Source organism: Rhineura floridana, chromosome 15, assembly GCF_030035675.1.
Source record: "Rhineura floridana isolate rRhiFlo1 chromosome 15, rRhiFlo1.hap2, whole genome shotgun sequence".
Taxonomy (NCBI): domain Eukaryota; kingdom Metazoa; phylum Chordata; class Lepidosauria; order Squamata; family Rhineuridae; genus Rhineura; species Rhineura floridana.
Genome location: NC_084494.1, coordinates 38,574,670 through 38,597,701, shown reverse-complemented (window position 1 = coordinate 38,597,701; position 23,032 = coordinate 38,574,670). Strand labels below are relative to the sequence as shown.

At 54.1% G+C, this 23,032-nt stretch overlaps 1 protein-coding gene across 2 annotated transcripts; it reads right to left on the bottom strand.

Annotated features, from left to right (window-relative positions):
- Positions 1-1,037: 1,037 nt before the first annotated feature.
- NUMBL (NUMB like endocytic adaptor protein) lies at positions 1,038-22,372 on the bottom strand. 2 transcript variants are annotated; one of them, XM_061597287.1, is made up of 9 exons: positions 22,198-22,286; positions 10,586-10,728; positions 9,947-10,021; positions 8,235-8,309; positions 7,527-7,667; positions 6,358-6,562; positions 4,139-4,411; positions 3,856-4,026; positions 1,038-3,699 (listed from the first exon to the last, which is right to left on the bottom strand). In XM_061597287.1, the coding sequence occupies exons 2-9, from the start codon at positions 10,709-10,711 to the stop codon at positions 3,131-3,133; spliced, it is 1,635 nt and encodes a 544-aa protein (XP_061453271.1). In that variant the 5' UTR covers positions 10,712-10,728; positions 22,198-22,286; the 3' UTR covers positions 1,038-3,130. The 2 variants fall into 2 exon arrangements, with proteins under 2 accessions (XP_061453271.1, XP_061453272.1); XM_061597288.1 differs by lacking the exons at positions 9,947-10,021; positions 10,586-10,728 and having other exon boundaries at positions 7,527-7,618; positions 22,198-22,372.
- Between the last annotated feature and the right edge of the window lie 660 nt (positions 22,373-23,032).

The following is a 23,032-nucleotide window of genomic DNA, read 5'->3' as shown; positions in this document are numbered from 1 at the left end:
AATCATCATTAAGCTTTGGAATGTTGATATTGCAGTGAAAGGCGCCGAGTGTCACCCTGCCTGCCATGCCATCTGACCAAGCAGCCTTGCCGCCGTGCCCCTGGCCTCGCCCACTCAGTGGCAAGGCACTCTTTACACATGCTAAGGGAGACCTTCCTTTGCCTCACGTGCCTGGTGCTGAAAAAGAGGGTCTGGGGCTAAAATTAACTCCTCCTGGCTTGTCTCCTCTCAGCAAGGGATCCCACAGCATCCCATCCAGTTAATGAAACTGGAGCAAACAGAGGCATGAGCTGCAGTGCCACCCTGTGGGAGGCCTTTGGACCTCCTTGCCAGGCACAAGACTTCAGGCCACTGGCATAAGCCCTGTGCTGCCGTCCAGCCCCACACAGCTGCTGGAGAGGGCAGGGCAGGGCTGAGCCAAGGTCATCCCTTTAGGGGGATCCAAGAGGAGAACGGGAAGGGCCCTGCCATTCTGTTACTGGCCTTGGCAGCTGGATGTAGGGCAGTGTCTTCTCCTCCTGGCTAGTGGTTAAGAGATGCAAATCACACCACAACCACCTGCATGTTGTTCTCCTGCCTCAGCTGCCTTGAAGGGGCACCGTTCCCGTTCATTTCAAAGAGGCTGGCGCAGGAGAAGATCCTGTTGCAATTGTGCCCTAAATTACAAATTGGGAATTTGCCATTTCCACTGTGGCTTTAAAAAAGTCTTCTCCAAATAGTTTTGGGAGTAGTTATGTTTCATTATTCATTTCATGGTACAGGGAAAAATGTAAACAGGCTACAGCACAGGGCTGTGGATGTGGGATGTGTTCGTGTTCAATTGAGCTTTCCCTCTGAAATGCCTGAAGCTTGTTTAAAGCAAAAATTACAACCTCACAGACAGGTTCCTTATTTTGGAAACAAAAAACATTTAAGTGGCAGGATTATAGTAGCGAGTATACTACAAGATGCAGGTCTTCATGTTCTCCCACACACACACTCAAGCAAAAAGCCCACATAAACACACACACATACACACCCCACTCAAAATTGGGCTATTATATTACTGGCTTTATTTTGTTATTTATTATATAATACAAATATGTGGAATTCTTAGATACAAAACATTTGGAAATAAGATAGAAAATACCTTCCTCCACTTTTTGTTTACCATGTCCAGGCGGTTGGGGGGAAGAGGAAGAGCCTCCCCTCCCCTCCCGCCTCCGTATGATCCAGCTGCTCCCTAGGTGATGGGGGGGCAGGTGAAACAGTAACAACTCAGCTGGCAGGCATCAAGCACAATGTGGTTAACCACCCCCCATGCCCTGTGCAAATGGCACCAGGCCCATTTGCTCAGTCCCAGTGTTCGGGGCTTCCACGGGGCACCCAAATGCCACTTCTGTCTGAGAGTGGCACAGCAGCGTGCCTGGATCCGCCTTCAACTGAGCCTGCAGTCCAACAGCTCTGCTGGGTGGAGGAGCAGCAGACATCTGGGTTGCATCTCCCCCCCCAGCTGCAGAAACAACAAATGGAGGGCTGCCCCATGCAATGTCTCTTCTGCACCTCACCCCCGCCACCAGCATACACCTGACCCTTGCAGCACAGCCTCTCTGCAGCTCACCCTTTGCACAGATTTGCAATTTGCTGCAATCTCATTTTGAAATGTTCCGTTTCATTACTGAAATTTGACTTTGAGGCACATTTAAAAGAAAAAAAGAAGATAATTCACTTGCCAAACTCAATTATTTACATCCTTTCCTATCTTCCCCACCATAAAAATCCAGCAGAGCTCAAACTATGGAGGGGGGGTTGCAACTTCAGCACCAATATCCAGCAACATCCATAATTGGGAATGTTATTAAAAAATACTGAGTGGATTAAAAATGTTTGCTTGAACTCTTCCAGCTGCTTCCCCTCTAACCGTCGCCCAAGGCAGATGCCACCCCCTCCCCTCTCCCCGACAAACCCATTCGGCGGCAGCAGAGGAAGCCCCCCCACCCTCCGCAAGGGGCAAGGTAAGGAGGCTTGAACCCCACCTGGGTACCTTCCACAACTGACAGGCTTTTAGGTTGAGAAGGGACGGAACCAGACAACGGCACCTAGCAGAGCCAACAGCAACTTACACTCTGCCACTCATTCCAGCATCCCCACTGTGAGGTCAGAAGCAGCCAAGAGGTTGCTGCATTCCCAGACCCACTTCTGGTTCAGGGAGTTGCCACCAGGCTCCAAGGAAAAAGGTTTAATGTTATTAAATCTGAGGAACTCCCCGCTGCAGGAATTGGAGCCCTTCAAATAATTGCCCGTCTGGGTTGCAGGGGAGGGGGATTCTGCCGAAGAAAACCAGGTAAGGAAAAGCAGGGGAGGAGAGTCTTGTGGCTCCTCACCCAAACAGAAAGAAAAAGGGAAGCCCAGCTGGAAGAGAGTTGGGTCACGGAGAAGCAGCACCAACCAGCAGGAACCACCATCTCCCTAAAGGCCTCCAGGCAAGGATTCTTGAGGTTATGGCGAGAGGAGCCCCCTTTGCTTCCTCTTGGTTCCTTCCCCAGCAGATTAATTGGGGAGGGGGTAGGAAGAGAGAAATATATTGACCTCTACCCTTGCCAGGATCACCACCAGTCAAGGAGGAACGCCCCACCAGAACTAGACCAGAGGGTGTTGAACTCCAGCTCCTGAAATCGCTGACCCCTGGCTATTTTGGTGGGGCTGGAGTCCAATAACGCTTGGAGGGCACCATGCCGGCTACCCTTGTGCCATGGACACCATTGCGAGAGGCAGGCCGCTAGTCCACAACTCCTGCCAACACGCAGAGCTTGACTGTTCCCAGCTGCACCCTTCCAGCCCTGCCCCCAACTGGAAGACACAGATATGGCACCTGCCAGTTCCAAGCCTGATGCTCAGCCCACTGGGCTCAGGCCCGTCCAAAGCCTGGCAACCTGTTCATTTGTTTTGTGGGGGGCATTGCGTAGGCTCTCTCTCTCGGCTGTGCACAAGGGGCCCAGAAGGTGGTCCAAAGGGGAGGGGCTGAGACTGGCGCTGATCAGCCGTGGAATAGGCTCTGGGAGGGAGGGAGGAGGGCGCTGCCAACAGGAGAGGTGCTGCTGAGAGGAAGGGCAGGAGGGCACCTGTGTCGCCCAGTCACTAAAAACGGCGGTCACAGCTCTATTTCAAAGGTTTTCTGCCGGTCGCCAGAGAAGGGGTTGGGGGCTGGGGAAGGGGCCTTGGACTCCAGGGCAGCCCACTGGGTTTCAAAGGGGTCAGGTGGGTCCGTGCGGGGGGCGGGGGCCCCATTGGATTTGGGCCGAGTCAGCCCCAGCAGGCTCTGAGGAAAGGGGCTGGCCTTGGCCCCCAAGCTGGTGGCAGGTGCCAGAGCGGCAGAGCAGAAGGCATTTGCCACCATCTGGGAGGGGGTGATGCCCACCACCGGCACGCTGGGAACAGCGGCGTACGGCAGGGCCGGGGGGTAGGCCACTCCCATGGGAAGGAAAGCTGGTGGCGGCGGCATGTGGGGAGGCACAAACATGCTCAGGGTGGGAGGGGCCGTGTCGTAGCTCAGAGGGAAGGGGGGCACGGCCACCTCCTGCTGCTGCTGCTGCTGCGCCTTGGCCGCCTTGGCCACGTCCTCCAGCCAGCGCTCGGCCTCTGATGGCGTCCGCTTGTGGCCAGGCTGGAAGGGGGGCATGACAGGAGCTCCTGCACATGAGTCGCTCCACACAGGGGGGCCTGGGAGGAACAAGAAAGAGAAAAACTAAGCCAAGCTGGAAGGGAAGGGCGGCACATTCCCTGCGGACAGAGCAGGTGCCTTCATTGGGACGGGCAGGAACCAGCCCCAAGGCTGCCACCGCTGGGCCAAAACGGTGCCCCCACCGCCACGCATACCTGTGCTGCCCCCTTCCATGGGCATCGTGGCAGCCATGTGTCCAGGGGCACCGTTCAGGGATGCACCACTGGCGGGCTCCCCAGCCGGCTGGGCAAGCGACGTGTCAATCTGGCTGCAGAGGGCGGTGATGCCGTCGGAATCCCCATTGGGAGTCGAGTCGAGCTCGATGACTGGCGGAAAGGAGGAAGGGGTTCAGAAGGGGCTGCCCAGCCTTCGGAGGTGCAAAGGCAACAGCCCCCCCCCGAGATGCCAGAGGGAGCCCCCTCTACCCCACACCCTCACCTGCATCCCCCCTGCGCTGCAGGGTGGACGGCAGCTCATTCAGACGCAAGGAAAGCTGTCTCTTGAAGGGGGAGTTCTTCTGGCTCAGGGTGGGGAAGCCGCGGAAGGAGCCCTGCCGCACCAGCTGCTCCAAGGGGGCATGTCGGCGGGGGATGGCATGCGCCCCTCCCCCCTCGGCCCTCTCCTCTGGTGATGTGGCCCCCTGCGGTGGGGAGGTGCTGCCCGGCTGGGCAGGCACTGGGGAAGGTGGCGCAGGCACTGTCGCCGCTTCGGCTGCAAAGGAAAAGAGAACACTTGGGAGTCTCCAGGGACAACACCCGCACAGCCTTCTCCGCAGGAGTCTCAACACAACTTTCCCCCTCCACCCCCCCACCCAGTCTCCAATCACCCTGAAGTATTCACTGCATGGTGGTCTGAGGGGCTCAAGTGCCATCCCCACTGCAAAATAACCAGCTGGATCCAGATGCAAGAGAAAGCCACACTGATTTGTTATTCAGATGTTTTAGCATTCTTAGGCTGTGGCCTGAAGACGCATGAGGCCAGCTCCTGGCTGAAGCTAAGCAGGGTCAGGACTGGTCAGGGCCTGGATGGGAGACCGCCTGGGAACCATAGGTAAAGCCACCTTGGGTTTCTATCATGAAAAGAGAGGCGGGGTATAAATGTAATAAATAAATAAATAACCCCCCCCCCCAAGCAGATTACCTGCTACAACAGGGCAGGGCATCTCCAGCCTGTGGGCGAGTCTTGGCCCGCTGGGGGTTCCCATTTGGTCTGTGGGGCCAGTTTTTGAAAGCCATGCCCACCTGTAAGTCAGGCGACATCCCCTGATGGATGAGCAACGCCAGCTGACAGGCAGGGATTAAATCCTGCTTGGTTTGGATGTGTGAGGGAGGTCCCCAGCGGGGCCCAGGCCTGCAGCTGGCGGGCAGGGAGTTGACGCCTGCTTGGTTTAGCTATTTCCCTCCACTGCAAGACAACCCACCTTTCAGTCAGTTGATGTCATGGACGAGGGCAGATGACTGACCAGTGGATGATGTCACCCACCGGTCAAAGTTGGCCAGTAGGGAGGGGAGACGAGTCTCTGACCTGCCAAGCCAAAAAGCTTCCCCGCTCTTGTGCTGCAGCAAGCCCTGGATGTGGACACTTCTCCCCCTGCAACTGCCTTCTAGAGCATGGAAGAGATGGGGATTGGTACCTGCTTCCAGTCTGAAGACAGCCACAGTTCTCTCTGAAGTCCAGATGTTTGCTTAAAAACTACGGCTTGAGAGCAAGCCAGGAGGACCAAGCCTTTTTAATCCTGGCTCGTTTTGACCAAGTGTAACTTACAACAGGGATCTGTGGCTTGCATTTGGACGTCACAGGGACCTGTGGTTAGTCCGAAAACACAAGCAGAAGTTTCCTCTCTCCCTGTTGGTGAGGAATTGGGGCAGATGGGAACACACAGCTCCTTCTTGCAATTGGGAAACCATTGCTTTCCTCTACCCCTGAACAGAGATATAGTGTAGCCGTGGGCAAGTCACTCCCTCTGTAGCTCCTCGCTGCTCACAATTTATTTAAAGCCAAATTACCTGCTGAAAAACAGCACCCAAGGGCCTTGCACTCTTACATTTAAAAAAAAGGGGGGAGAGAATAAGCCAGGATTTGATTAAGTGGGGACACAGGAAGCTGCTTTAGGCAGAGTCAGGCCCTTGAGCCATCTAGCTCAGGACTGCATGCACTGACTAGCAGTGGCTCCCCACAGTCCCCAGCAGGAGTCCCTCCCAGCCCTACCTGCCTGGATAGGCCACCGAAGACTGAACCTGGGACCTTCTGCAGGCAAGGCGGGTGCTCTGCCCCAACCTACAGCTCTCCCCCATTAACGGGGGAGGGGGATGCAGCTGGCCAGCCTGCCATGGTTGCAAACGTAATACAAGCCACAAATCGGGGGGAATGAGGCAAAAACCAAGGAAATGGGCCCTGCTGTATGAAAATGATCTATTCGTGTTTTACTGGTTTTATGTTATGCTGACAGATTGTATTTTATGCCATGTTGTATAGTGCCCTAGGAACTTTTGGGTCAAAGGGGAGGTTACAAATATAACTAATAAAGAAATATTTTTGTACCTTAAGGAGAAAAAGAAAAAATGTATGGCCAGATTACCCAGGCAGCCTGAATGCAGCTGCTGAGATTTGGTGGCGGGGAAACTGTTTACCCGGCAGTGCCCAACTGCCAGGCCTACCTTTCCTTCTGTCCTGCGGGGGCCGTGCTCCTGAGGGGCGGGTGGTGGAGGCCGGGGGGCCTGGCAAGCGGAAGGAGCCCTCACGAGCAAAGCTGGTGCGGGTGGCATCGAAGGAGGCCGTTACACCACACTCCTTCTCTCGCCTCTGCTTGCGCTCCAAGCAAGCGGCAAAGGCACATCCCACGGCGTGGCTCAAGCGCTCGCCCTGCAACGGCAGGAGACAAGCAGGCAATCAGAGAAGCTCAGGGAAGGCAGCAGTGTGGCACTGCGGGGGGGATCACCTACAAATGCTGGCTGTGTAGAAAGATGGCCAGCTCTCCCCGAAGCCTCTGCCCTGGCCACGGAAACAGCATCCTCCGACACACAATGCACCATTAACCGACAGAACTTCCACTCGCTTAGAAGACTTTGGGAAAAGGGTAGGCAAATTTGTGGAGGGCGCTGGTCATGATGATTGCATGAAACCTCCAGATCCAGAAACATTCTTCCTCTGTACATCATTTGCTGAAGAGCAATGGGGGCCTCCACGCTCTAGTTAACCAATTTGTTTCAAATATATATCCTTTCCTTAGAAATCCAAGGCAACTAACAATTCATGCTAGCCTTAAAAAAAAAAATGAACAATATCAAAAAGTAAAAAATGATGAGCAGCAGGTAAAGAAGAGCAGAAATAAGGACAGGAGCCACACACAAGACACCCCTGAATTTAAAATATCACTAAGAAGTAACGGCAGAAAGAAAAAGTGAAAAACATTAAATATTCTGGAACAAAAGCCTCCTCTCACTACTAGATGCTGCTCAGGGAAGTTTCCTACAATTTAAATGTGTTACAAGAGGCTTAAAAACAGACCAATTTACAAAACTACAAGAGGGGACCCCCTGGGGAAGGGGAAGCCAAGACAGTCACGCTGATTTAGGCTTGCCATCTGAGTGCATCCAGGTGGTTTAGGGGTACCAGGGGGAATTCGGGTGGCTTAAGTGATTTTGAGGATTCAAGCTGTACAGGGCAACAGCCACAACAGCATATGTGGCTCAGTTTTGGGGGGTGGAGGATGAGAGAGAAAGAGAGATGAGAGCCACAGACAAACAGGTTTGCAAAGCGCATGTGTGGGCATGCATCCACCTCAAGAGATGTGCATGCTCAGGGGAGCCTGTTCGATGCTACCCACCGAATCCTTAAGTGCCAGGAAGCAGTGGCAGATCCAACGCCGTGTGGTGCCGTCCCGGCAGATGTAGGAAAAGGCCTTGTCGAAGTTGCGATCTGGGGCACAGAATGAAACCTTCTCAATTGTCTGGTCCACTATCAGATCCTGGGGGGCCGGCGGGGAGAAGCAGAGGAGGAGGAAGAAAAGGCAACAGTGACTTCTCTGTTTCAGAAAAGATCATTTCTATTCTGCCTGGAAGCCACGCCCTCAAACATGCTCCATGGGGAGGGAAAGGTACTCTGCACACACCTAGGGGCTGTTCTTCCTTACCACTTATTGTTCCCGATTATTACTTTGATGTTTGAGCACAAGAAGCCCCAACAGCTGAAGACAGGGAAGCCATGACATGCCTCACTTTGACTTGGAGGCCGTGAAAGAGAGAAGGAAGGAAATCAGAGTATTGAAAATGGTCCCTCTTGGCTCTCTCTATCTCCCTTCCCAGTCTTCCTCCCATTCTTAGGAAACTGCCCACGCAGCCTACCACAGCTGCAATGGCTGGGGCGGATGGGAGTTGTAGTTCAAAGCACCTGGAGGGCACCAGGTGGGGGGAGGCTGGTCTGCTAGGCAAGTCTACCTGTCCACTCTCAGGCCAAGAGAGGCCCTGTGAAGCTGAGCCTTCTGCATGCAAGGGAGATTCCTGCCACAGAGCCACAGCCCTCCTGGTGGCCATACCTTGGTCTTGTCGTCCACAACACGCAGCCCGTCTGCTGAGACCCAGAGCACGGACTTCACAGATTTGCGACCGCTCTGTGGGGGCCAACAACAGAGATGGCTGGATTAGGGCAGGCAAGGCTTTGACAAAACACCCCAAAACCTATCTACAGGGGTGGGGGGAAGAGAGTGAGAGAGCGAATGCTTGTAGTACTCACAGATGTTGCTTTAATTTCTTTTATTCTAATGCTTTTCAAATTGTTTTTAAAATGTTTTCAATTATTTGCTTTTAACTGTTTTTATTGATAACTGCTATGTTTTTTGTAAACTGCTTAGAGGTTTCTACAATCAAACGGTGTATCCATTTTGTTGCATAAATAAATGCTCTGGTTTGTTCCTTCCCTCCTTGCGTTTGGGGCTGGTACCACTTTTTCCCAGCCGCTTGCAACCAGATTCACTGAGCTGCATGGCAGCCTCTCTCCAACCTGGTGCATCAGCCAGTGTAGCAAATGGTCAGTGCTGATGGGAGCAGTAGTCTAGCAGCCTCTGGAGGGCACCAAGTTAGGGAAAGGCTGCTGTACAGGCTGCCTGTGTTTTTAGGTGTACGTCTGAACACACCCTGTGTGAGTGACGCAGACACATTTGGAAACACACTCACACACGTGTCATATTGCTGTGCTTATCACAGAGCGACAAGTGACTTGTGCCCCCTGGTTGAGCATCCATTCAGTTGCAAACTGGCTGCTGCCTCATAACATGCGGAAGGGCTCTTGGTGTATAAATTGCTGGGGAGGGGATGAAACAGAGGCGGGGGCGGCATTATAACGGAAAGTTGAAAAAATGTAGGGCAACAGCCTTTAAATTGGTTAACCTATTTATGCCTTAAATAAACTAAAAAGGCATTTCTCAATGTACATGGGGGAAAAAACCATTCAGTGCTTTTCATTGCTTTTAAAAACAGCAGGTGGGAGCAGTGTGCCTGCACCACCCTTCTCAGGCTGGAGGACACCCCCCCCCCGTGACACGGACACGCTTCCTCTCAAAACAAAGCGGGCCTTCTTTTTTCTCCAAAACTATGGTCTTTCCCCTGTGTAAATTTACAAAGATTTAACCAACGTAACTAGTTAAAACTTGAATGTTCAACCTACTAAGATTTATTTAATCCTGCAAAAATCCTTTCCGTGCTGTTGGTGGCACCCTTGAGTTCATTAAAAGCATTAAAAGTCTCCCTCTGTGTGGTCTGAGTCCCTCCTCCCAGCCTCTACCAGGTAAACGCGACAAAAATGAGAGGGAGTGTGAATCTGCCTTCTTGCTAGGAGTCTTGCAACTGCCTTCAGTCCGCAAAAACCAAAGACATGCACAGCTAGTTTCCCTCCTCCCTCTCTCTTCCATTCCTTTTTTCGTTGGACCATCTGGCGTACTAGGATGAGTCACCTGGCAAGCCCACCAGTCAATTGCAGGGACTGAGGTGAGCCCCCCTTTCAAGGGGAGGGGAAGTGGCCCTGCAGCCCAGCCCCACCCCACTGGGCAGCAGCCGGCCAGGCTCCAGTCAGAAACCGCCCCTGTCCCCCACCCCAGTGCATCATGTCCCAGGGTGCGGAGGACCCATCGGAGCATGAGAGGCATGCCACAGGGGCAGCCAACCGCCCCTCCCCCCATCTCATGTATTTTCCAGAGAGTGGCAGAGGCAGTGCCAAACCAAGCAGGACTCCCCCCCCCCGCCGCAAACTCACAGCTTTCAGCTTCTTCACAGCTTCTTCACAAACATGCATGCCCCGCGACTCCTCTACTTCAGCATGACCCAAGTACTACGGGGGGGGGGGGGGAGGGAAGAGGAAAAACTTAGGACAAGGCGCTTGCTTCCTGCTCCAAATACCCCCCCCCCAGTCAAAGGCTGAGAAGATGAAAGCAAGCATCAAACACACACTCACATGTATGAGATCCATGCTACATGGCGGGACTCCCAGCTGCTTGGAAAGCCAAGCCCTGCCCTTAATCAAGGCAGGTATTTCTAGGCAAGTGGATGCTAGAGTTGCTTCCAGGCGATGAGAGGGCATTTTGCATATGCTCAGAGGCACACTCTCTTATACACCACTCCCCATAAACACACACACACTCACACAGTCCAGAGCTCAGCCCTAGCTGCTGGCCTCAGGTCCCTGTCCACCACTCAGGCTTGCATGAGCTTCCCCTGCCGGGTGAGCGAGCCCTCAGTGTTTCCATTTAGCAGACAGAAAGACAGCAGCAGGGAAAAGGGAGGCGAGGCGCACCTCTGGCTGCTCTCAGCAAATCCTGGGCTGAGCAGGGACCTGGACAGGACAAGGTGAGGCAAGGCACCAGGGCCAACGCCAAGAAGGCCCCACCCCACTCACCCGCACAGGGAAACTGCACCGCCCCTTCTGCACAGCCTCTTCATCTGCTTGCCACTGGTGGGGGCGGCTGGCCTCTGGGATGTACGCTGGCTTCTTCCGCCTCAGGCTCTGCCGGAGCTTGTTCATCGCTCACCCCGCTGGGCCTGCAGGGGGGGAATAGCAGGGCTCAGCATCGCTGGTGACAGGGCCAGGGATCCACAGGAAGGGGGACAGGTGGGCCCCGCCATCTGAAAGCCAAGGCTGCAGAGAGCCTGGATTCAGCGGGCCAACCGCAGCTCCCAGCTCCAAGCCAAGGACAGCTCTACCTCTCAAAAACGTCACGGGAGACCCAGCTGCCTCTAGCAGCGTGAGGAGGAATTCCAGAGCGCCCTTCTCATGGATGGGAGGTGGGGGTGGACAGGAGCCCCCTCACCACACCCTGCCTCTCGGCCAACAGAGAACGTTCTACGTGCTCAGATAGAAAGCAAGAAGAATGAGGCAGGCAGGGATTGAAGCACCACAGCAGACAGGCAGGCAGATGGGGGCTGCCTGCCCCCCCCGGCAAGGAATTACTGGGAGGTGATTCTCCTGCTCATGTCATATTCCCAAGTTCAAAGCAGCGTCAACAGAGGGGAGGGGAGGGAGAAGGAGAGCATGTTCTCACCCATTTGAGCTCACCCTCTCTGATTTAACCGGGACGCCTCAATCACAGGGGAGGAAAAACCAACACCTCCTTCAGCCCACACAGCGGAGGCTGCGGGGAAACCAGGCCTGGAGCTTGGAAGAGCCCCTCCCCTGCCCGGTCTCCAGATGTGTATGGGGGCAGGCTGGGGAGCGAAATATACTTCCCACGTGCTCAGAAGCACCCTTGCGAGGGCAAAGCCATGGCCCTGAACCCCGGGCTCCAGGCCAAAACCATGGCTTGGCTTAACCCACACGGTGCAGCCCTCTCTCTCATTTCCAGAATCTCGGAGCCCCCTTTCTTCCTTCTACGGGAGGGAACGGCATCCCTGTGCCCCAGTGTACAGCAGCATGTCTGCCTGCAACAATGGTGCTAAGTGCAAGGAGCCCCACCAAGGGGGAAGGTGGCAACCTTTGCATCAAAAGCCCTTGGCCTCCTAGATGCTGGGTGCCAGTGGCTGGTCCCATCTGCCCAGTCGCAAGATCAGGACAGGCAACCGACTGTTCCAGGGTACAGGATTTTAGCCATCTGCTGGATGGGCAGAGGGGCGTCCCCCGCAGGAGCCATTCAGTCTCCACCCCACTTGCGTTCTTTGCAAATGGCTCCCAGCCACCACCTGGCTTTCCACAGCAGCCTTGCCCATGGGCCAAGAGGAGTATTTCTTGGGTGGAAGGAAACGACACAAAGTGGGGAAATGTGCAAGGAAATGTGACCTTGTCTCTCAGCCTCAGCACTCTCAGCCACCCATCCTCAGAAGGCTGCCCGTTCGCTATCCCTCAGATATCCCAGCTTCCTCTCACGCTGCCCTTGACACTTGGGGCTGCCCACCACCAGTAGCCCCCAAACACTTCTCGGATGCCAGCACCTTCCTTCCTTCCAAGCCCGCCTCAAAACTTGTCTCCAGCAGAGCCCCACAGTCTTTGGCAACCTGTTGCCCTCCAGATTTTTTGGACTACAGTTCCCATCAGCCGCAGCCATCGAAGCAAGGCCATCGAACTGGCACAGGCGCCTGCCCTTGCTGTCCCTGCCCCATTTCCTTTCCCCCAACTGCTCTCTTGCCTGCCGTGGGTCAGGCTTGGCACTGCAAGCTCCTCAGGGCAGGGACCCCAGTACTCATACCCCAAAGACTGTCAAGGCGCCTTGCTGGCACTATACAAATAAATGAAAAAACCATTCAGGCTCACAGCAGCAGCCCCTCAAGGGGTGACTTGGGGACCGGCTGCTGGCAACAGCTCCTGGTCACCAACACACAGCTGGTGGGGATCTGCCTGGGGGTGGGGAGGGGCAGGGGGCATTCCTCGTCCCCCCGCTGAGCTTTGGTGCCATTGCGAGCTACAAAGCCTGGAGTGGCAAGGGGGGGTCAGTGGCTAGTCAAAATACCCCCCCATAGGATGACAAGGCTGGGAGAGGAAGTGAACGTCACAGCGCAGGGTTTGGAGCAGCTGGAACTGGAAGGGACCCCAAGAATTAAAGAGCGACTCCCACCTTTCAAGAAGGCCTGACACACACACACCCCAGGTGGTTTGGAGGGGAACCTGTGGGCTGCATGCCACTTGGCTGGCACCAAAACATGAGGCTGCTCACGGAGTCAGTCTGGCTCTGCCTTTCCCTGCACATCCAATGCCGATGGCCGGCCCAATTGGGATACCTACCCCCCCCCGCAGCTCCTCTGTCCCACAAGAGAGCTGGAGCCACCACAGGAAGAAGGTTCAGGAGTGACGCCACTGCTGAAATGTTGCTGTTTTAACAAATAATTGCGACACCCTGCTGCTATTCAGACTTACCCTTTAGTTGCAACAAAAGTTTGCAGAACTGTTTGCCATCTGGAGGCTGGTGAAGCAAGCAGAGACTCCCCCGCCCCCCAGCCTCCTCTCATCTCACAGATGGCCTAGGCTGTTAAATCTGCCCCACAGACAATTGGCCAGGGCAGACGACAACCCAGGGGTGCCTTTTGTGTAGAGCGTGTGCCCCACACAATGGCCACAAAGAGGACCTCCACCCCCCACCTCCCCAGCACCCTGTGGAGAGACACAAAAGGGGTCCAGACGCTAGACAAGTTTAGCCCCGCCCTGAACCAGCCCTGAGTGACTCTGACCCCTCTTGTGTAGATGGGGAGGGAGGGGGTAGTCAAGGAAGAGAAAAGGAATGGGGACCCCAAGCAGATCTCTAAGGAGACGGGGGGGGGTTGTTTAAAGGGAGCCTTTTAGCAAAGTCAAACTTTCGCTTGCAACAGCTGCACTAAAGTGGGTGGGAACAAAAGGACAACACGTAGGGGCCCCCCATGTTGGGCAAGACAGCTGCCTCTCAATGGCTGGGGGGATCCCCCAACAGCTGTGTGTCCCACCCACCACGTTTCTCCCCCCCCTCGCCTGGCTCAAACACACCAGCTGTACCGGTTGGGCAAACATTTGGCCAAAAGGGGATTGTCTCCTCAGATGTGACCAGAGCAGATCCTTTGCCCGGGGCCTGACACACCAGCAACCGGCTGGGGCTTTGCAGCGTTTGGTTTAGCAGATGGGAGCCATTCCAGGGGGGGGGGCGGAGATGGGGGTCTCCATAAGTGCCACTCCTAAAAGAGGGACTGGAACGAAAGGAGGTCTCCTTCTGAGACCCCAAGCCCAGGCCAAATGTGCAGATACAACAAAGCCTAATGCCCATCCAAAGAGAGGGGAGGGCAGGGGAGTCTCAGAGTCAGGGCCAGAGTCAGAGTGACCTCCAGTAAGAGTTGGGACTCAAGCCTGCTCCTATGCCTCTTTTGACCTGGAACCCCCTTGGATCATATTTTCATGCACCACTTGATTTCTCAGGGCTCAATGGCAAGACTCGGAACCCTCCAGGGTGTCTCACTCACTCACACACACACACACAATGTGGCAGTCACCAAGTGATGGACAGAGGGGTATGAAGCAGACCATGGTCCCACAAGGAAAGAACGAAAAGGTACGGCTTGCTGAAACGTTTATTTGATGTTTACTTAATATCTTCTGGGACCCAGTCCTGACATTTGAAACAAGTGTCTGGGTGCTGGGAGAGCCCCATGAGGAGTGCTTGCTGTAGATTCTCCCACAATGGGGAGAATGGAAAAAGCTGGAGTGTCTTGGCTGGTGGCTTCTTATCCCAAGGCTCATGGCAAATAAGGACCACACATTCAGATTTATTTTTTTTTGGTGGGGTCTCTGGAGAACCTCAGATTGCCTAGGTTCCACAAGAAGGCCACCTTGGCTTATTTTGGTATCTCCAGCACACGCTGGGAGCCTGTTGCCAGAGGACCCAATGCAAAATGCTAGCCAGTTAAGCAGGGCCCCGAAGTTTGGGGATGGGGGAAAATTCAGCACTCATCGCAAGGACTAGGCCAGCCAAGGCAACCCCAACCTTCTTGCCAAGATGCATACAGGTGGAGGGGGAGGAGGAAGAGAGCCTCTGCATGTGTCTGAACCCCACCCATTCAGAAAGCAAGAACCTTACAAAACACACCTAGCTGAAGAAGAGTTCTGTGTGACTTGCCTTTCCAACACCCCCTTCCACCAAGGGCTATGGAAATGGACTACCTTCAAGTCGATCCTGACTTATGGAGACCCTACAAATAGGGTTTTCATGGCAAGCGGCATTCAGAAGGGGTTTCCCATTGCCTCCCTCTGAGGCTGAGAGACAGTGACTGGCCTAAGGTCACCCAGTGAGCTTTCGTGGCTGTGTGGGGATTCGAACCCTGGTCTCCCAGGTCATAGTCCGACACCTTAACCACTACACCACACTGGCTCTCCCCAAGGGCTATGGCCCTTCCCAAATAGGAACACAGGAGGCAGCCTTACAATGAGGCAGACCATCAGTCCATCTAACTCAGTATTGTCTACTCTGTCTGGCAGCAGGAGTTTTTTCCCAACCCTACCTGGAGAAGCTGCCAAAGCAGATGCTCTTCCACTGAGCTTTGACCCTTCTTGCCTCATCATCATCCCTTTCACAAGGCAAGATTTTAACAATGCAGGTGATTGTTCTGAAAACGGAAGGCTGAAAACCCCCATAGCTAAAGTATTTTCAAATTCAGAATTTTGTTTTGAATATCCTTGGTTCTGCTATAGCACCAAGACAGCAAACAGTCTGGGAGGAAAGCAAGGAAAAAGGGGCTTGATTATTATCTGTAAATTATAAACTATTAATGGATATACAAATAAAGGAGCTCATCTCTAGGACAATATGAAGCAATTCCAGAGAGCTTATGGGGAAAGATCTGGGGGGCAATAGATAAAAGCGCCTTATGCTCACCAGTTCATGAAAGTCAATATAAACTTTTATTAAGATGGTATTTAACCCCGGAGAGGCTAATAAAATGTTTTCTGCTAATCGATATAAGTACTGAAATTGCCAACAATGAGTGCGCTTGTGCGGCCAGATAGGCGGCCTAGAAATAAAATTCATTATTATTATTATTATTATTAACAGCCAAATGCAAATCTTATCCATATGTGGTGGGAGTGCCCCCGATTACTACTTTCTGGAATCAGATGTTCCAAAATATATCTCGTATAATTGATTTCCCAGTGAGACCTACCCTGATGTTTACCATTTTTCAGATTATTCCGGATGAGATCCCATCTAGATTGAGATCTTTACTTTTAATCATGATTGTAGTAGCTAAACTTGTATAGACCAGGACCTGGACAACTGCACAAACACCTGTTATGAATGATGAGCTAAAGAAATGCCTACTTAGTGATTATGGACAAACTGACATATTACATTAAGAGAAGAAAGAGCAAGTAATATGGGCTTTAGAAGATGGGAACCCTTTAGAAGATTCTGGAATGACAGACATGGGAATATTACTTTGGAAAGGGTTTTGTTTCAGTGAGGCAATTTAATGACACAGCGTGGCCCAATATAGATATAATTATTAATTTATCTTTATTTTTCATTGTCATTTTGGCATTTTATTTTTAATTTAGTTTAATTTTCTTATCCCCCCCCCCCACACACTGTCTATAACACCTTGGATAATTTTTCAAAGGATGTCGGATACATAATAGCATTGGATTATATTGTTTGCCTAAAATAATGGATATATAATGTTATATAATATGTGCTGGATGACTGTTTTTGTTCTTGTCTTTGTAGTTATATTTAGCAAATTTGGGGGGGGGCTGCTTGCTTTTGTAGAGCTTACTTTGTCAGAGTAACTCTTATTTGAGTTAAAAATATTACACACATATATTCACATAACATCATCACACTCTTGGTGGTCAGTGGCCATCCTGCAGCCCAGATCCACGTCTGGGATTTCCAGGCCCAACAGCTCTTCCCCTTTGGCAGCAAGGCCACAGATGTTGTTGCTGCTGCTGCCTCCTCTTCCTCCTCCCTTGGCAAAAAGCCATAGTGCACTGGCTCAGGGCTCGATCCTGCCCCCCCCCAGCAACTGCAGGTAAGAGCACTCTGACAGCAGAGTCTGGATCGGCCTCTGCCCCCAGCTGCCTCCCCTGCCTGGCCAGCCTCTCTCCACCGTGTCTGCCTCCCCCACCCCTTTTGATCGGGGGAACTCGCAGCCTGCATCATCAGCTGGCCTGGCTATCCTTCGCAACTCTCTGCTGGCACGGATCCACCTGCCACCCGCCAGGGTTGTCGAACACTCCCCAGCCTACCCAAGAAGCGGACTTCCCCCACCCACAAATGTTCAAGGCGACTGCCAAGGAGCCGAGGGAAGACAGACGGCACCCTGCCACCCACAGAGACCTGGAGATCACTGGGGCTTGTTCCCTCATTAGCCTCTGAGCCACACAGAGCCAAGGCAGTTGCAGAGAAGACTCCAGAGCTCCACGCTGGCTGCAAAGACCCTCTGGAGTTGCTGGCCCCAGCTCAGAGAGATTTGCCCCCACAAAGGGTGGGGTGCGGTGGGACCTCTCTCTGCTTTAGAGATCCCCCCTCTTCCAGGAAGCAGGCTTGAGGAATCAGCCCCAACCTGGATCTGCAGCACAAGATCTTTTGGACCCCCACTCAGCCAGGCTGCCAAAAACAGGAACCTTGCCCCCCCCACCTTGGAATATTCAAACCGCAAGGGATAAGGGGACTGCAATAAGAGGCTGTGCCCCTGAAAGGAATGCCCAAAGCAGAAAGAGGCCTTACCCCTTCTGTAAAATGGGAACAACAGTGCAGGGTTAGGGAGAGGACAAAAGGAAATAGCTAAGAAGATGCCAGATGACTCACACACACAGCAGGCCAACTTGAAACCTGACTCCTGTGACCATCCCAGTCTCGCCTACTCCGAAACGCAAACAGACCCAGCTCCAGCAAATATCAGACGCCAAATCCCCCCACCCTGATTATGCTGCCTGATCGGATTAAACCCCCTCCCTTTGGAGCAAACCCAGGAATCCGAGCTCCCATTTTCCCTTTGCGTCAGAACAAGAAGACCCCAGGAGTCCTTCCGTTCCCTGGGCAGAAAGTTGCCGAACCAGAACCAGAGCAGCTGCCGCTGCAGCAGCTGTGCCTCTCTGGAGCTAAATGGGTCTTGTTAATGGGCAGCAATAATTGCAACTTATTTCCCAGTTTCCTGTCGGCTCCGCCAGAGTCTGAGAAGCCATGAACTCGCCTGTCCTTCTTAGTCCAGATACCAGAGGAGGAGAACCAACAACAACAACCACTTGGAAGAGGAAGAGGAGGACGTACATTTGTCTCCCTGTTTGAGGAGGCTCTAGCACAGCGGTGGGATGAGCTACAGCTTAGCCAGCCCCATGGCCCAGCCCTGGCAGTGTGCAGAGAAGAGTGCTCCTCTCAGCATCCACAGAGGGCCTCCCCCCCCTCTGAAGGCTGGGAAACCACAGCCAGCATCCACACCCTGAGGGTACAGAGCCACGGGGCTCGGCTTCTGGGCCAACCGCAGTCCCAGCTCCCCCCCCGAAGTTACCTCTTTGCCCAGCATACACACACCCCACTACTTATCCATTCACCCCACCCCTACCTCCACAGACAGTTCAAGACCATCAGTGGGTAACTGCATACAGCAAGGCCAGAAAGCCTTACCCCTGCTGCTTATAGGGCAGTGACCACCCACATCTCAGTGGCAGAGCAAGTCCCAAGTCTAAAGGGTTGCAGGAAGACCTCGCCAGGAGACTGTGGACCACTCTTCTCAATTCTGTGGACCAACAGGCAGCTCCCCATATTCAGAGCCAGAGTAATAAGGTCACAACCCTTTCCCCCCACACACAAATCCTAACGCCCCACAGCCACTGCTGAACCTCCCTTAGCTCAGCCCTGGTTCAACCACAGTCCATTCTGCCTGTTCCTTTTACCCTCCCCAAATGGGCAACAACAACTACCAAGAGCATCAATGGCTCTTTGGAAGGTGGAGAATAGAGTATTTTGGGGAAGCATCAAGGGGCTCAGGAGCACCACTAATTTTCAGTGCCAAGGCTGGGCGATGTACCTCTGAGCATGTGCAGGATGGCTCTTTCTCTCCACTGGAGAAGGCCCAGCTCAGACGTAGCACACCTGCTTTGCATGCCAAAGGTCCCAGGTTCAGTCCCCAGTGGCATCTCCAGGTAGAGCTACGAATGTCCCCTGCCTGAATTCTTGGAGAGCTGCTCCCAGTCAGTGTAGGCCAGGGGTGAGGAACACGTGGCCCCCCCAGAAGTTGAGGACTTCAGCTCCCTTCATCCATGGCCATGTTGCCTGGGGCTCATAGGAGCTGCCGTCCAGCAGCATCTGGAGGGCCACCAAGTCCTGGTAAAGACAACATGAAGCGAGATAGACCAAAGGTCTTCTATATAACCCAACGTCCTATGAACATCTGGCGTGAGAAGAAAGGTATTCGTGGTCTGTAGGCAAGTTCTCCAAGCAGGACAGGGGCCAGGACAGTCTACCGATGGCCCTGAACACATTGCTCCCACGGGCAGCCTTTGTGTACAATCTGGAGCCTTCCGCATTGCCCTGGCATCACAAACCCAACTGGGACAGAATTAGACAACCCACCCAAGGGGCTGAGACTCCTCCCAACCCCGGTCCATGTGGCAGTGGGATCCTGAGGGCATAAGGTGCCAGACGCCATCCAGCCTCCCAAGGGGCATTCTGGTCAGCTATAAGCCTTGAGAGCCCAGAGTCTAGATCACTCCTGGGGTCCAGATCTCAAAGCAAAAGCTATTCCCAGTTGTGGCCTGAGATGCCATCAAGGTATTTGGGGCGAGAGGTCCAGGGCCCCACTCAGCAGAATAAGCACCATCTAAAGCAGTGTTGTGGGGGGCATAAGGCCATTAGGCCCAGAGCCTAAACTCACCCAACTGCCCCACTGGTTGGGAGAAGAGAAAGGAGTGAGATGTTGGGACTGAAAGTGCCACAGACACAAACCCTCAAAGGGAAGCCCATGTAGCCGTTCAGTGGAGAATGGAAAGAACACTCAGTGTGCTCAGAGGCACTCTTGATGAGGGCTTCTCATTTCACAGGGCTCATCCCAAGAACCTTCAGGAGAGGTTAGACTGGCTCCCTCCTTGCTGTCCTTCTGTTTCCACAGGCTTTTGGGAACGGACTGGAAGGGCTTTTAACAGTGCGCTGTTCTATTTATCTTTCTCTTTGGCTTTTTTAATGAATATGTTCTAAATGATTTTAGTTCTATAGATAATTGCATTTTAACAGTAACTTCTTGTATGCTTTTATCCATCTGTTTTTATCTGTATTTGATTTAATTTTTGTAAGCCACTTTGTTTTCTCCAAAACTTGGACTCAAATAAAATAATAGGAACCGTCAACAACGGAGCAGTTCAAATCCACCTAAAAATCTCATGTCCCCCAGGCAAAGATTTCACAGAAAATGAGAGGTCCAGCGAAGATCAGCTCCCCAAGCACAAAACCATCTCTTAGATCCCCACATCTGACGTGGCCCCCAAACCAGGGCTGGGCTGGCATTTGAGAGGAGTTCATCTCCCAGGGGGTGGGGGTGGCTGCAAGTGCCAAAGCAGAGCACCCAATTAATTGCTAAAATGAAAGGCGCTGGGGCTCAAGATCATCTGAAAGTAATACATCTGCACGTCCTCTTACCCCAGGCCCAGATGCACCAGGCCAGTGGATACTAGAAATTCACGTCACATGCTCAGAGACTCCCACTTTTATCATGACATCTGTTTTGAGGTCCATTATTTAAAAAAGCAGGTTCTGGGCACATAGGTTCCCAAGACCAAGATGTGCCTTGCCCTGAAAGCCCGTTTTTAAAGGCAAGTCAAGAGGTCAGCAGCCCCCCCCCCCCCGCCTTGTAGTGACTCAGACCGTCGATCCCTCTGGCTCAGGACTGTCTAGCCTTCCTCGCAGCGGCTCTCCAGGGTTGCAGGCAAGAGTCTCTCCCAGCACTCCCTGGAGACACCATTGACCTTCTGCCAACAACGCAGGTGCTTTCCCGCTAAGCCACGGCTCTCCTCCTCCTCCCCGCCCCCACCTCCTGGAAAGCAACAGCCCCCCCCCCCAATCAGCCTAAAAAGAGCCAGGGCAGACCCTCCCTGGCGCAGCAGCCAGTAAGGCCCGGGCCCACAAGCCCAGAGGAAGAGAGCGGCCTCGCTCCACCATCACGGGTGGCTGGGTGAGGTGAGGGTTCTCTGCCCAGGAAATGCTGCGACATCCCCAGCACCGCCTCTCCCGCTGCAAGGGCTGGGCAGGGCAGGGCGCGGCTCTTTGTGGCCACCTGTTCCACAAGTGCATGGTCCCTGCTAAGGTCAGGCCTGGGAGGGCATGGGGAGCCCCCCCAATCACCTTCCTTCATACTCGGGCTGTGCGGGAAAGCAGAGACAGGCTCTTTCCGACTGAGGTGAAGCCCAAACTCACCCACCTTCTCCCACTAGAGCTCCCTGTCTGCTTCGTCATCCAAGGACCCCAGCACCCCCTCCTCCCGCTGCTTCTCCCCAGAAAAGAATTCCTAAAGAATCAAAAGAAAAACTATTCTGTGCCCGTCAACCATGGAGGGAGAATTTGAGATGCTGCCCCACTCACAGCCCATCAATTGGGGGGTCATTTATGGGCCTGACTGACTTGCAACCCCCCACTGTCTTTGGTTTTTTGGCCAATAAGAAGTCAACCCCCGCCCCCCCCGCCTCCTCTTCCATCCATCCAACAGCCGCCGCCCCCCCGTCTTATTTTGCCCGAAGAGTAAGCTTCTGGGGAGGGGGGGCTTCTCCTGGCATCCTGGGGAACTTGCTATTCCGCTCTCGGGAGCGCGGTGGGGGGTGCGCGCGCAAAGTTTCCAGCAGACCCTCTCCCAAAATCACCGCTCCTGCGCAATCCCAGTTCTTGGGGAGCGCCGGGCGGGCAGGTTCTAGGAAAGCGGGGCGAATCTAGAGCTCCCCTTTCAGGCCCTTCTTCGTGGTGGCGGGGGGAGAGAGAAATCCAGCCAGGCCAGACGGCGGGGGAGGGGGAGAGGCGAGGCGAACGGAGCTCTCTCTGCCCAGCCCGGCCGCCGCCTGCCGAGGGGGCGAACTTGGAAGGTGGAGAGATGGGGGCGGAGACGCGATTCCTCGCCCCCCCCCGCTGCCGCGCAGTGTGCCAGGGGAGGCCTCGTCGCCGCCCCCGCCACGCAGCCCCCGCCGCCCCCCGGAAGCTTGGAGCTCCGATCCAGGCAGCGAAGGAAGAAGCAGCTTTGGGAGGGGGGAACGGCCTGTGCCCTTTGCAGCTGTCACTCGCGGGGGAGGGAGAGGCATGGCTCTCTGTTGGGAGGGGGCGCGAGAGATGGCGAGAGGCGGGGACGAAGGAGGCTTTTGCGGAGGGGGATCCCGGAAAGAGGCGTCGCTCTTGGGGACCAAAGCCCCCGGCTCCGAGCCACGAGGAAGGGGAGGAGGCCAAGAGCGAGGGTCGTCGGTGCCCGGAGAGACAGAGAGAGAGATGGGAGCCCCCTCCCCGAGCCAACCCCGGCCGCGAGCGAATGAGCGAGCGAGCGCGCCCCCTCCTTCCTTCCACCCGTCCATCCATCCATCCATCCATTACATCGCCTTACCTGGCTGCTGCGGGGCTCCGGCACAAGGGACAGCGGCGCCGCGTCCTCCTCTCCTCCGGCTCAGCATCCGCGGCGAGCCTCAATCGCCGGTCCGCGGCGGACTCCCCGTCTTCGTCCTGCTACCGCTGCACGCACGCGCCTTTTCCTCCCGGGGAAAGATTCCATCTCGCCTGGCCCCGCCCATGGCTCATTAATATGCAAATGCAGACATGCCCTCCCGCTGGTAAATCGCGGTCCTCCTCTCCTCGGATGTTAATATGCAAACACTATGCAAATCTCTATAGGGCCCTCCCTCTCCGCTGCGTTTTCTTATTGGCTCCCATAGGCTCCAGGCTTATGAATATGCAAACATAGACGTCACCGGCACTCTCTTCGTCTTCTTCCCTCCCCGCACGGTGTTATTTACAAAATTCTCTCAGCCCCGCCCCCGACATGCCATTGGTCCGCAGCTTTTCATGCAAATTAACGTATTGCCCGCCCCACAATATGACTATGCAAATCGGCCTGCTTGCCTGCAAGAAGCCGTTTGCACTCACCTGTGAAACAGAGAGGTGCTGGGGCTAAGGCTCTCCAATGACCTCTTTTCCAAGCCCCCCCCCTCGGTCATGTAAGTCACTTTGGCCCACCTGGTGAGAAAAGCGACTCATACATTTAAATAATGATGATCACAATAATACCTCTCAGGTATGAAGGCCAGGTAGGAGAAGAAAGCACTCTGTGCATCCTCACAGCTGCCCTTTCCACCAAAACCACTTCAAAGTAATTTGTACCTGTCTTCTCCCCCCCCCCTTCATTTTCCTGACTCTTGCTTGTAGGGCGCCCTTTATGATTCCCT

Coding starts and splice junctions, on each gene's coding strand:
- NUMBL (XM_061597287.1), bottom strand. CDS start 10,711: ATGAACAAGCTCCGGCAGAGCCTGAGGCGGAAGAAGCCAGCGTACATC. Junction 8,310..9,946: donor CTGTGAAGAAGCTGAAAGCT/GTGAGTTTGCGG, acceptor TGGCCCCCACAG/AGCGGTCGCAAATCTGTGAA. Junction 4,412..6,357: donor CCCGCAGGACAGAAGGAAAG/GTAGGCCTGGCA, acceptor TTTCCTTTGCAG/CCGAAGCGGCGACAGTGCCT.